Raw genomic sequence first — 13,049 nt, forward strand, 5'->3', positions numbered from 1 at the left:
TCCCTCTATGCAGTGCGGAAATGCATAAGGATTATTAATTAGATTTATTTGCTACGGTTAATACTTCACAACAGCAAGAATAATCCCTTTATTCCAGAGTATTCAGCGTTTCTTTATTGAGATTTTTTTGTTTTCGTTTCGCCTTATAGGTTTAGCTGTCATAATGCCACTATTTCAGCACAGTTGAATTGCCTAGCGATGCACGATATTGGATTTTTGCCGATATCTGATATGCCGACAATTTCCACCTCAGTTAAGCCGATATTCGATGCCGATACCAATATATGCTGTATATCCACCAGGGCGTTTACGCAGCCAAAAGTGCTAGTTGCTGGACAGCTTTTTTTCAACCAATGTGCTCTGGTTGCAAGTTTAAGATGCATGGGAAAAAAACAAGCTCCAGTATTGAGCCAGTGGGAAAAAACAAGGGGGCATAGCCCGGTCACTTAAGTGACTGTCCCTTCTCACATTTTGAAATAAGGATAAACTAAATCATTAAAAAACGTTTGGAAACTGAATTTGGTCTATATTAATTAAAGAAGCAACAAGAGCAGAGCTTAAAGAGGTCACAGACTTGCTTATGCAATGGTGTCTTTGAAACGGAGACAAAATGGCAGAGTGCACAGACAAAAAGCACCCATGAGCTCAATTTCTAAGTCTACTTCCGATGGACGGTGGACAGATTTAACTTTAATTTTACTCTGTGTTTTAGTTAAACACGTTAATCAAATAGGCAGTGCACGGCTAACGCGCGCAGAGATGTATTTCTTTGCACACTCGGTTAATTCGTGAATGTGCTGGTTTTACAAGCATTTAATAACTATGTTGCATTTTAGATAATATTTTTCCGCCATTATCAATGTAAATAAATACACTGATAACAAAGTCAATTGTTAAAACTTAAACGTGAGAACAATACCGGGTCACGACAGAGTGCAGTAAGAGCCACGCACTGACACAGAGCAGAGCGAGACTATATGTGCTATACGTGCCTAATCTTGTGTTCAGACTAAACGCGAATCGCGCTATTCGCGAGTAGTTGGACGCTTGAACATTTTGAGTTTACTCGCTTCATTCGCGCGTCAAATTCACTTAATTGCAGACGCGAATTCGCGTCATGGGAGGAGCTTCTGCCAGGCGGCTCCAGTCTCGTATATATATTGCTCAAATTGTGTAAGATCGTTTTTGACAACTTGCCAGATTGTCCGACCTCCTCACTCACTTTCTTCCAAGCAAGATCCTTTTTATTTCTGTTTGCGATAAAAGTAAGATGCATCGTCCAGCACCAGGTATCCACATACAGCAACGATTATTTTGTCCTCCATTATTGTTTGGGATTTCTGCCTCCACTCGCAACATCATAATCACCTGACTACTAGAGCAAGCTCCTGATTGGTTAACGCGGCGCGAATTTTCGGCAAAGTTCAGATTTTTTTAACTCGCGCGATTCGCGCCGCAAGTAGGTCGATCGCGTCTTTGCATTGACTTAACATGTAAATCCCTCGCGCTTGACGCGCCATTCCCGTTTGGTTTGAACACAACAAGTCTCGGACGGCATCGGCCCATTTTCTAGGGATGTGCACTAATGTTTCAATATTCGAATATTCGATCCGCTATAACTATAAACTTAATAAGAATGAAACTGCGTCACCACAAGGTTAAGTTACTGCTACAGAAGACATATTGAGTTGTCACGTCTTATTTAACGCATCTTCACTTCAACTGTAATGATTATATAATATACAGAAAATAAAAATTATAAATTGTGTGTGTCCCTAAATCTTTGTTCACTCAGATTGTAAGCTAGTTTAATTATTTTAAGTTTACACACTGGATGCCCGGATCGCGTGTTATGCTCGGCTCATAATACCAACATAACATTAAATGATAAACAATAATTAATTTATTACCATAACTTGTTCGTAGTGGGTTGTCACACACAACTTGTACCATGAAAATGAAGATTACATTTCACTGCAACTAATGTTAATGAATTTGCCCCCTTAACATAAGTCTGGCACCTCTTTTTTCATACCTAAAAACCTGAGATTTCCTTTTAGAAGTTCCCCTCCCTGAGCATCGAACCGGCAACCTTCTGGTCTAAGCCCGACTCTCTAAAAATTAGGCCACGACTACCCAAACCTTTAATGTGCATACCATTACGACCAGTGTTGGGTGTAACTAGTTACTAAGTAATTAGTTACTGTAATTTAATTACTTTTCCCTTAAAAAAGTAAAGTAAGGGATTATATATGTTTTCTGTAATTTAATTACAGTTACTTTTGATCTAATTAAACTAATTACTTTGTGAAATATAAGCGTGTGCAATAGTGTTATTGACATCAAAATTCAAAGTCTTACTTTAAAATCTGTGCTTTAATGTATAATTCTCACATTTGTAATACTTTGGTCAGTTAATAATATTATTTATTTGAATGAATTAAATAGTTCCATGTCTATCCTTGAATCACTTAACTAATCAAGGTTGATGAAGGATATAGAAAGTAATTAGTAATGACTAACTAAATACTTTTTGGACCGAGTAATTTGGACAGTAATCTAATTACACTATTGAATATGTAATGAGTAACTAGTAATTAATTACTTTTTCAGAGTAACTTACCCAACACTGATTACGACATATTATCAAAATAAATGAAAAATGTACACATATTAAATTTGCCAGGGCCACCTGCTGGGATAGTGCCCTTTGCACGTGCCCGGTAGGCCCCTGTGCTAATCCGTCCCCGGTTATTACACAATGACAGGAAAACTGTTATTCATTCATGTTTAATATTAACAATAAATGTGTATTCAAATTATGGAGATGACCCATTAACTTGGTCTTAAAGGGAAAACGCAATTTTTTTAAAATATTATAATTACACCACAAAACTCATGACCCACTTTAAAGATGATGATATTTGATATTCAGATACATTAACATTGTTGACATTCAGTTTTGTGTGTTTGTAAATGTTTTCCCTGTTGAATGTTTCAGACTGAAGAATTGTGGTCTAACAGAAGAACGTTGTTCATCTTTAGCTTCAGTTTTAAGTTCAAACTTCAGTGTGACAGAACTTGACATGAGCAACAATAAACTACTGGATTCAGGAGTAAAGAAACTACAGAAAGGACTTGAACATACCAACTGTAAACTGAAGAAACTCAGGTAACTACATTAAGAGAACACATGCTTAAAACAATCCCCTTAAATTAACAAGTAAATAATTGTAAAGAAAGAAGTCGTTTTTTGTTTGATTCTGTCAGCAGTTTGAATGAAAAGGAAAAAACTTGCAGTTGTGTAACTTATACTTATACATGTGATCATTGGTTCTGCTGGGTTTCACAGGCAGAGTCACAAATATCAGTAGTAGTTTTCATTATTTTTTTCAAATGTATGTTGTAGATTGTCTGAGTGCAGTATAACAGAAGGAGGTTACAGATATTTGTCTGAAGCTGTGAGATCAAACCCTTCACATCTGATAGAGCTGGATCTCACTGGAAATGATCCTGGACCATCAGGAGTCAAACTCATCTATGATTTAATACAAGACACAAACTGTGCTCTGAACACTGTGAGGTAAAGTAGCAAAATCAATTATATTATATTGCCTAAGCTGACCAGTGCTCAGTGATTTTAAAATAGTGATAATATTTTTTTTGTGACAGTGTATATTATGAAAAGATACAGCAATCATTGTGAGACTGCATGATTTGGCCAAATAATCCTGTTGTGATTGTTTTGTAATATTTTCATTGTAGTTTGACCTGTCATATGATAAACACTCCACATTGCTGCTACTTACAAATATAAATTTAAAAGAGCACAAGACACATTTAAATCACAACTCATAACATGTTGGCAGATTTTTATTTTGTCTAAACATGAAATCATGATTTTTTTTAGATTTTTGAGAAATCTCTCTGCAATGGAAGCTGTTGAGTATCTGATGAAGACTTTTGGTATAAATGCTTTACTCCAGAGAGAAGTGAATCTGAAGGATCATAAACTAGACGAGTCAAGAGTGAAACAGATCTCTGATCTACTGCAGGATAAACACTGTAGACTCAACACACTCATGTAAGTATTATCAATATAATTGTTACATTCTGACGGCCAGAATCTAACACACCTAACATTCTATTACTGGCCTTACTCATCTCCATTCATCACTTTACTCCCTCAGTGTCACACGCTACATGATGACACTCAATATAGTTGATCTTACTGTTCGACTTGTGTATCATTAACTGAATACTGTACTGACTGAATTGCTCCATGATTATTTTCAGAATGTCAGCTGTCACAGTTAACCCTCATGTCCTGTTCATCTCCTGTTTAAACTCGTCAAAAGTGATTGTAAACTAAATACATTTTTAACAATACAGATTATATATATTTTTTGTTTATTTGACATTTTTGGCCCATTCTACAGAATTCGCGCAAATTGCTGTTCCACATAATTTTTTTAAAGCATTCAAGTATTCAAATCTTAGTTGTTTACTTAAATCCTTCTATAATCTTTCAAAACCCACAATAATATGTGTAACATCAGTTAGCTAAATATACAGTGGGTATGGAAAGTATTCAGACCCCCTTGAATTTTTCACTCTTGTCATATTGCAGCCATTTGCTTTTCCCTCATTAATGTACACACAGCACCCCATATTGACAGAAAAACACAGAATTGTCGACGTTTTTGTAGATTTATTAAAAAAGAAAAACTGAAATATCACATGGTCCTTTAAAGTTTGCGCAGTTTTGAGATTTAGTTCTCATTCATCGTACAGCAGGAGTTCCGGTTCATGACGCGAACAATCTTTGCTTGGAGAAAGATATGCCTGTAAGTTTATTTGCTATCTGTAAGCGTTCACTAGTTGTGGGCGTAATGGCCAAAAATCGATTTCATGCAATGAGTAATTTTATTTCACTGTAACGATATCTTTCAAGACGCAATCCCCCATTATAATTCTTTATCATATACGTAATTTTTCTTAGATTGATTTAACTAATTTATTTATTTATTATTAAATGCTCACCATAGTTAAAATGTAGTGAAGTTGTGAAATGTACTAAAGATATCAAATTAAGTTCTGATAATCAGATGTGTTATTTTTTTATATTTATCTTCTGTCTATATCATATGTATACAGTAGGAAGATAGACAACATGTATAACAGTGAAGTATGAATATGCACAAACAATGAGAGTACAGTAGGCTATATGAATATACTAGTGTTATAAACTGGTGTTCATGGGGTCTGTACTCTGTCTTTATCGCTCTTCACTCTCTATTAGATGAGAAATTTTAGTGTGTTGCGACTCTCTGTCTTTAGGTTTGATTATTCTCGGGCTTGTTTTTGCTCTTCCAGTCTCTGGTGACTCCTCACGCGTCTCTCAAAACTGGATGTAAAAGCGCTCACGCGGCAGGATCATCGCACATTTCAACGCAAGTTTCACCTTGCTCGCCTGAAGTTAAAGTTTATTAAAACTATTAACAGCTTTACAAAACAACATGACTTCTGAAATACGTGTTGAGAATGAGCTTTTTATATGCTGGTGCAGATCCCTGCACGAGTACTTGCGGGTGAGAGCGAGATACAGCCTGTAGTATTGCAAATTAAATATTCATTTATCATTACCAAAACATTTCCATCACTACTGAAAATGTGTGTGTCATGACCGAAACATGGGATGTTTTGTCAAAAAGTATATTCAATTATCAACTAAGATGTTACGATAGTGTTTGGTTCAATGTATATATAATAATGAATCCTTAACTTTGAAATCGGTATGATACATTTTATGCCTTTTACATAGAAAGATTGGATTCAAAATAAAACAAATCGCATACGTCACACTTGAAAATTGTTAACTTAAAATTGTGACTGAAATTGATTTACATGTGGAAGCAATATCTTTTAAGTAGAAAAAAATATATTATAAAGTAGATATAAACAAAATCTTAAAGTCCCCTTGAACTGGAAGTTGAGATTGTTTCCGTATTCAGACACATTTTCGAGTGAAAAGTAATTTCTAGGCGTGGCTTGCATTTTTCACTGCGAATTGATTGAATGTGTAAAAACAGCGGTTGCATTGATTTTGAAATGACCCAACCAGCAGACTGACAGCTGAAGGGGAGGAGTTAAAGGACAAATAAGATGAAAACGTCTTGGTTACGTATGTAACCTCAGTTCCCTGATGGAGGGAACGAGACGTTGTGTCGAGAACGACAGATGGGGTTCGCCCTTGAGAACCAATCCACTCTGACTACTATAGAAAAGGCCAATGAAATTTGGCGAATGAAATTTGCATGCCGGGCTCCGCCCCCGGATATCCGGTATAAAGGAAGCCGGCGTGCAGCATTCATTTACCTCTTGTTCTGAAGAGCCTGAGAGCCTCTCACGACTGCAGCAGAATACGATACGTGTTTGTGGCATAAGGTACACAACGTCTCGTTCCCTCCATCAGGGAACTGAGGTTACATACGTAACAAAGACGTTCCCTTTCTGTCAGTCTCTCGACGTTGTGTCGAGAACGACAGATGGGGTTGCCTATGGAAGACGCCACAACGCTGTATCGCGTCACAATCTCAGCGAAGCAACAGTTACAAGCCTGGGCGTGTCATTTCGAAGCTTTCGTGAAACTTGTAACCTTCCAGTGTGGTGGTCGGGGGGTTCCAGAGCTTTCTTGGAGAAAGATGGGTACAGCCCTGACCGGTAACCTTTCACGGACGGGGCCTTAGCTCTCTACAGGCTCGGGTTTACACCGGGTGAGCGCAACTCTTAATCAGAGAAGCGCTGCAGAGGCCACCTCCTACCCGTGGGGAGGAATATGGTGGAGATATATGTATGGTCTCGTCCTTGGAGGAGAACGCATGGAACGTGCGGACTGGGTAGTTAACCGCGAGGTGGAGGTCCACCTGGGGAAGCTCATGGGTTACCATGTGTGGGAACCATTGTCATGAGGGTACAGCAGACGGAACAGCCCACGGGGGGGTGATACTGCGTCTGATGGCACCAGGTCGGTTAGAACATCTGTGATAGGTCATATGGTATCCCGGCCTAAGGGAGAAGGCTGCTCTGCCCAGCCAACCCCCAGGGGGTGCTTGCTGAGTGATGGATGGAATGCCTGTTCTTAACCAGTGTCTGGGTAAGAAGGAAGGTTGGTGAGGTACCAATTTTCTTAGCCATGTGTTTGGGTAAGAAGAAAAGGGTAGATAGTACACTGACCCAACCTCTTGGAGGGTGGGAAGGTGCTTTCGCAGGCTTACGTCCCCCCGGATGCCAGTCCTACATGTCGCCACGCAGGACGTAGGCTGACACCGGGTTTACGCGAAGGCTGTTAACCTTTGCGAAGGTGTTTGGGCGTAGCCCAACCCGCAGCTCTACAGATGTCTGCTAGAGAGGCGCTTCTGCCAGTGCCTAGGAGGTGGCTAAACTCTGTGTGGAGTGAGCCCTCACTGCCAATGGGCATGGGAGATTCTGAGATCGAAATGCCGTCGTAACGGCATCCACGACCCAGTGCGCCAGCCTCTGCTTGGAGACAGCCTTCCCCTTCTGCTGTCCTCCAACACAAACAAGGAGCTGGTCAGAGCTATTGAAGCTCTGCGTGCGGTCCAACACAACACGGATGGGGTTGGGTCTTCCTCCCCGATGGGGAGCGCCTGCAAGTTCACCACTTGGTCCCCGAAGGGAGAAGTGGGAACTTTGGGCACGTATCCGGGCCTGGGTCTCAAGATAACGTGAGAGTTTGACAGGGCCGAATTTAATGCAATCCGGGGACACAGAAAATGCTTGGAGGTCCGACACATGTGGAAGTATTGCAGGGTGCTTTACATCATGGTGCAAGTTTACATTTACATTGAGGAATTTGGCAGACGCTTTTATCCAAATCGACTTACATTACTTTATCGTATACATTTTACATAGGTATTTGCAATCCCCTGGGATCGAATCCACAACCTTGGGTTGTTATCGCAATGCTCTTACCACTGAGCTACAGGAAAGTTGTATGGGACAACCATTCTCCCAACCTGAGAACTGCATTAAACTGCATTAAGCCCTCTTGAGGCGTGGTCAGCTGGATTGTTTGTAGAGCTGACATGTCGCCATTGCTCAGGGTTGGTACTGGATCTAATGCAATGGATTCGATTCGATTCGCTTCGCTACAAATATGTAAAATCTCTTGCCAGCATTGTTCACATAGCCAAGGACCACCTTTGAGTCAGTCCAATAGTACTCTTGGAGATTTTCGAGTTCCCTTTTAAGGACATCTGCCAAGTGAGGCATGTCTCGAAGCCATGATTCCCACTGTTATAAAATGTGTCCAGGGAGTTCCTCGTCCCAGTTCACTGTATCTCTACACAACACCTGAAGGATTTGTTTGCCGACCAGTAGAAATGGAGCAAAGAATCCATAGGATCGTTGACAGATGCTACAGTTGACGGAACCTGGGGATGAAGCTCTCCGAACACATGTACTTTCATCCGATGCATATTGGGCTTGGAATCCAAATTCCCTGCAACATGAAATTGATGGAACATTCGTTCGACATCACACATTATGGCTATTGGACCATTTCCAAATCGACACAGCACTCCCACTAATGTGTTGTTCAGGTCAGGACCAGTTAAAAGGTGATCGTTTAGAGAGGTATCATGGAAGCTTGCTGAACAATCAAAAACTAAACAGATTTTCCCTGGTTTGTGGGGATGGTAAACTCTGTGGTGCTGAATATACCAGGCAGGTTGGTTCTCAAGTTTATGGAGAGGAACTCACACTGCATCTCCTCGAGTTATAATTTCGCTCACGAACGTTATATTGTTTATTTCGTCTCAGGCATCGCTCTAACGAATTCAGTCTATGGACAGCCGATTGCTTGTTGTCAGATAAGTTTTGTCCGTCTTGAAGGGAAGTGGAAGTTCAAAGTGGCCATTTTCCTTTTGTCTTATACCTTCCTTTACCTTGGACAAGAAAAGAAGGTCTTCCTGAGAAACTGGGTTATCATCTGTGCTATGATCAATGAAGTCGGATTCGAGAGCCTTGATTATGTCTGTTTAAATGTTTTCCTTGACACGAGTCCTGCACTCAAAGTGCTCCAGCCAAGATCGGTTCGTTGGGCGTATGGCTGATTTTCTTCCCGAGACAAGACTTCCTGAGGAAGCAGGGCTTGCTGGCAGTTATAGCCGATTATTGCCTACTTCACAGTTCAGCAATGGCAAAATTTTGTCTGATAACTTTTCCAAATGAGGTTAGTTTAAGCTGTTTCTGAAGTTGGGATGTGTGACCTATTTGCCGGAATGAACTCCCTTGTAAAGACTGATGGCAATGGAATCCTTTTCTCTGAGGTGTAACCTCTCACCTGTACATTTTTCCGTTTTTGAAAAGTTATGACTGTTGACCTTGCTGACACTGTAGATAGCTGTAAACTGACATTCTCTTTGTTCGCATCAAGATTTTGAGCCACTTTATCCAGAATAAAGGTTGTATCACTTTGCGTATCTAAAAGTGCATAGAGAAGGTCTTCTTGAACCAAACCTTTCCCAAATCTGTTCCGCAACCTTAAGCCCCTGCCTCGACCGTATGTCAAAAAATTGAACAATTTATCACTAGGTACATTACCCTTGGCTGAATGGAAGCACTTAATATTGGTAAGCACTGCCCGATAAAGCGAATCTAAGAAACTTCCAATGTTGGAGAAGGATGGAAATGATGAAGTATGCACTTTTTTACACACCTTCAAAACAACTGAATCAAGTCCCTGACCCCAAACTGTACATGAGGGTTACTTCATCTTGATAAATATTAAAATTTTAATTCGAGCTTAATTTGATTCAGTTTTTATACTTGCCATTTAATTCAACATTGTGGTAAATAACATTTTCAGGATCTGGTTGTAATTAAGACTCCTGAGAAAAAAAATATTTTGAAGAGGATTATGATAATCAGTGAAGCATCATGTAGATGTTTGTTCTGCTCATGTAGATGAAGTTTGTTTTGTGTCTCTTCAGGTTGAGTTCTTGTAGTATTACAGCAGAAGGTTGTGCTGCTCTCACAGAAGCTTTAAATGTGAATCCATCACATGTGAAAGAACTGAATCTGAGTGGAAATACATTTGGAGACTCAGGAATCAAGAACATCTCTGATCTGATGAAGAACTCACACTGTACACTGGAGAAACTCAAGTATGTTTTTAATCTAAATCTAAATGTGTAAAAGTAAATTGAATTGAAATGTCTTTGGTGTCTATGGTAAATCAGAAAACAAATACAATTTTTACAAAGAATACGAAAAGATCAAACTAAAAGAAACATTTATAAATGCCGGCATGAAAGGGTAACTCTGCAAATTCAGTGTTCCTGGAGAGCTACAGTCCTATAGATTTCAGCTCAAACCACAATCAAACGTCGCTTAATAATTACAGACAGGTGTGCTGAATCAGGACAGTAGCTCTCCAGGAGAAGGGTTGGAGATCCCTGCTGTAGGATGATGAGAAGCAGGCCTTGTCCACACACATATTTTCTCTCCTTTTTGGCCATCCATTCACACTGAGATGAGCTTTTTTAAACCAAACTGGATACATTTGAAAATATGTTTTTTGTATTTTAGTATGTACAAGGAAAATGAAAATGATGTCATGTGATGAAGTTGTTGTGGTTGCTTTCCAGTTTTATAATGATAATAATTGTACGTACTACAAAATATTAACTTGTTGTTGTTTAGCGACAGAGCACAAGGAAATTTGCACTAGATGAGTTAAAACGTTTTCAGATGAAAACTTGTGTGCAGCCACTGGCAGTTAGGACACACAAGAGTGAAGGTGATCGTTTGACACCACTCGATTCGAATACGATAGCTGTGAGAATGTTTTTAGGAGTAAGGAGTACTGAGGTCTACATGCATGTAGAAAATGATGCTGCTGCACATACTGTATACTGCAACATATTTGAATAACCCCTTTATAGCATGTATGAATCATCTTGTAGCAGATCTATATAGGCCGAGCTGGGGAAGATGCTACTGCAAACACTAGCCAAGATTGAAATGTTCAGAAGCAAACAACATGTGGTAATGATGTATTATGTCAGAATAAGACCTGTCAGAATTTCATGAAAGAACTTTGTATTAAACATAATGAGTAAATATTTGATGAGCACCCTGTGTCAGGAACCAAGATGGGATTCAGAGACATGTGCAAAACAGTGACAGAAAACTCAGGGAGGAACTCTGCAGTAGATATAGCTGAGGGTAGACAACATGGATTCTGTTTTAGAAACATTTAGTAAAATCTAAATACTTTTCATACATTGAGATAAATATTAATTTTACTTTCATGTTAAATATGTTATTTTCATGGAAAGGTGATGAAGCTTTGTTAAAATTTAAATTTTTAAAACGATTTTCTCCTTTTTGCTTTTACTCTTTTCTTTAGGCTGAGTTGCATCAGTGTTACAGCAGAAGGTTGTGCTGCTCTGGCTTCAGCTTTTATATCCAATCCTTCACATCTAAGAGAGCTGGATCTGTGTGAAAACAAACTGGAAGATTCAGGAATAAAAGAAATCTCCACTTTCCTCAGATATTCATATTGCAGACTGGAGAATCTGAGGTTTGCATGTGTATCTAGACATGAACTTCTGGGAATTAAAACAACACTATGGAACTTTGCTCACGGTTCTCACAGACTCGTGTCCGATCCCTCTTTTTCACTTCCTGACAAAACCCTCTTTGGGTTATTTGCTGGCTCTGGCTTTGGGACTTGCATATTAGATTGTTTTGTCTTATAGTTAGCTGTTGGGCAACTTCACCCAGGCTACGAGTAAAATTTGTGACGTATGCCGTAAAGCAGGCGTGTGTACCGACCCAAACACCAAACCTGCAGAGTGTGGTTCTGCTGTGATCTGCATGGGTGCAGTGTCATATCAATATAAAATGTAGAATGTAACATAAGCCATTATTTGGTGAAGTTGTGAATTAAATTCCCTTTCTTTGTCGAAATTATCTAAAATGTCAGTTATAACACATATGCATGGTATCTAATTTCGTATCTAACTAGCCAGGGAATATTCTAGTAGTTTTTTGTATGATAAACATAATTATAAATGTATATGTATACATTATTTTGATTGACTTTTTATAATAAAGTCCCTATACTTTGTGTAGATTGTCTGAGTGCAGTATAACAGAAGAAGGTTACAGATGTGTGTCTGAAGCTGTGAGATCAAACCCTTCACATCTGATAGAGCTGGATCTCACTGGAAATGATCCTGGACCATCAGGAGTCAAACTCATTTATGATTTAATACAAGACACAAACTGTGAACTGAACACTGTGAGGTGAATATTCTGATAAAATGCAGAATATGCAGTTATTTGTAAATGGTTGGATTTAATACAATCTTTCCAAATCTTTGAATTAAAGAAATGTGATGTCATTTGTAACACTAAATAATTATGTGAACAATCATTTTAAAGAGGTGATGTGAACTGATTTCCTTCTATCTGTAGATTCTTGAAGAGTCCTGATGCAGAAGCAGCTTGTGTTTCTCTGACTGATGTTCTGGGTGTGAATCCATTACTGCTGAAAGAACTGAATCTGAGTGACAATAAACTGAGAGATCTGGATGGAGAGAAACTCTCGGCTCTATTGATGGACTCTCATAGTAAAGTGGAGAAAATCATGTGAGTTTCATATATACACTATAATACACCTTCATACATGTGTGTGTTATTAAGATCTGATGATGATGTTGTGTTATTGTGTTTAGATTGAATAAGTGTGAGCTGACAGAGAAACAGTGTTCAGCTGTAGCGTCTGTTCTCTCCTGTAAAACCCTCGTGAGAGAGATGAATCTGAACAACAGTCGTCTGCTGGATTCAGGACTCAAACACATCTGTGAGGGACTGAAGAATCCTCAGTGTCATCTAAACATACTCAAGTGAGTTCATCTATCACGACATTATCTGTGTGTTTGCTGTAAATAATATGTCTAATTCAGTAACTTTGTGTACTCACTTTACAACAACCTAAGTTTGAAAGATGAAAT

The 13,049-nt window shown here is 39.0% G+C and overlaps 1 protein-coding gene across 1 annotated transcript in view; it reads left to right on the forward strand.

The window, feature by feature from the left end:
* The window catches only part of LOC130436438 (uncharacterized), a 210,278-nt gene that overhangs the window by 71,394 nt on the left and 125,835 nt on the right, over positions 1-13,049 (forward strand). The window contains exons 32-39 of the mRNA XM_056767084.1: positions 3,002-3,172; positions 3,410-3,583; positions 3,911-4,084; positions 10,017-10,190; positions 11,438-11,611; positions 12,166-12,339; positions 12,511-12,684; positions 12,771-12,941. Of these exons, the coding sequence (XP_056623062.1) occupies positions 3,002-3,172; positions 3,410-3,583; positions 3,911-4,084; positions 10,017-10,190; positions 11,438-11,611; positions 12,166-12,339; positions 12,511-12,684; positions 12,771-12,941 (1,386 nt within the window). The remainder of the gene's footprint in view (positions 1-3,001; positions 3,173-3,409; positions 3,584-3,910; positions 4,085-10,016; positions 10,191-11,437; positions 11,612-12,165; positions 12,340-12,510; positions 12,685-12,770; positions 12,942-13,049) is intronic.

This window comes from Triplophysa dalaica, chromosome 15 (assembly GCF_015846415.1).
Source record: "Triplophysa dalaica isolate WHDGS20190420 chromosome 15, ASM1584641v1, whole genome shotgun sequence".
Classification (NCBI taxonomy): Eukaryota; Metazoa; Chordata; class Actinopteri; order Cypriniformes; family Nemacheilidae; genus Triplophysa; species Triplophysa dalaica.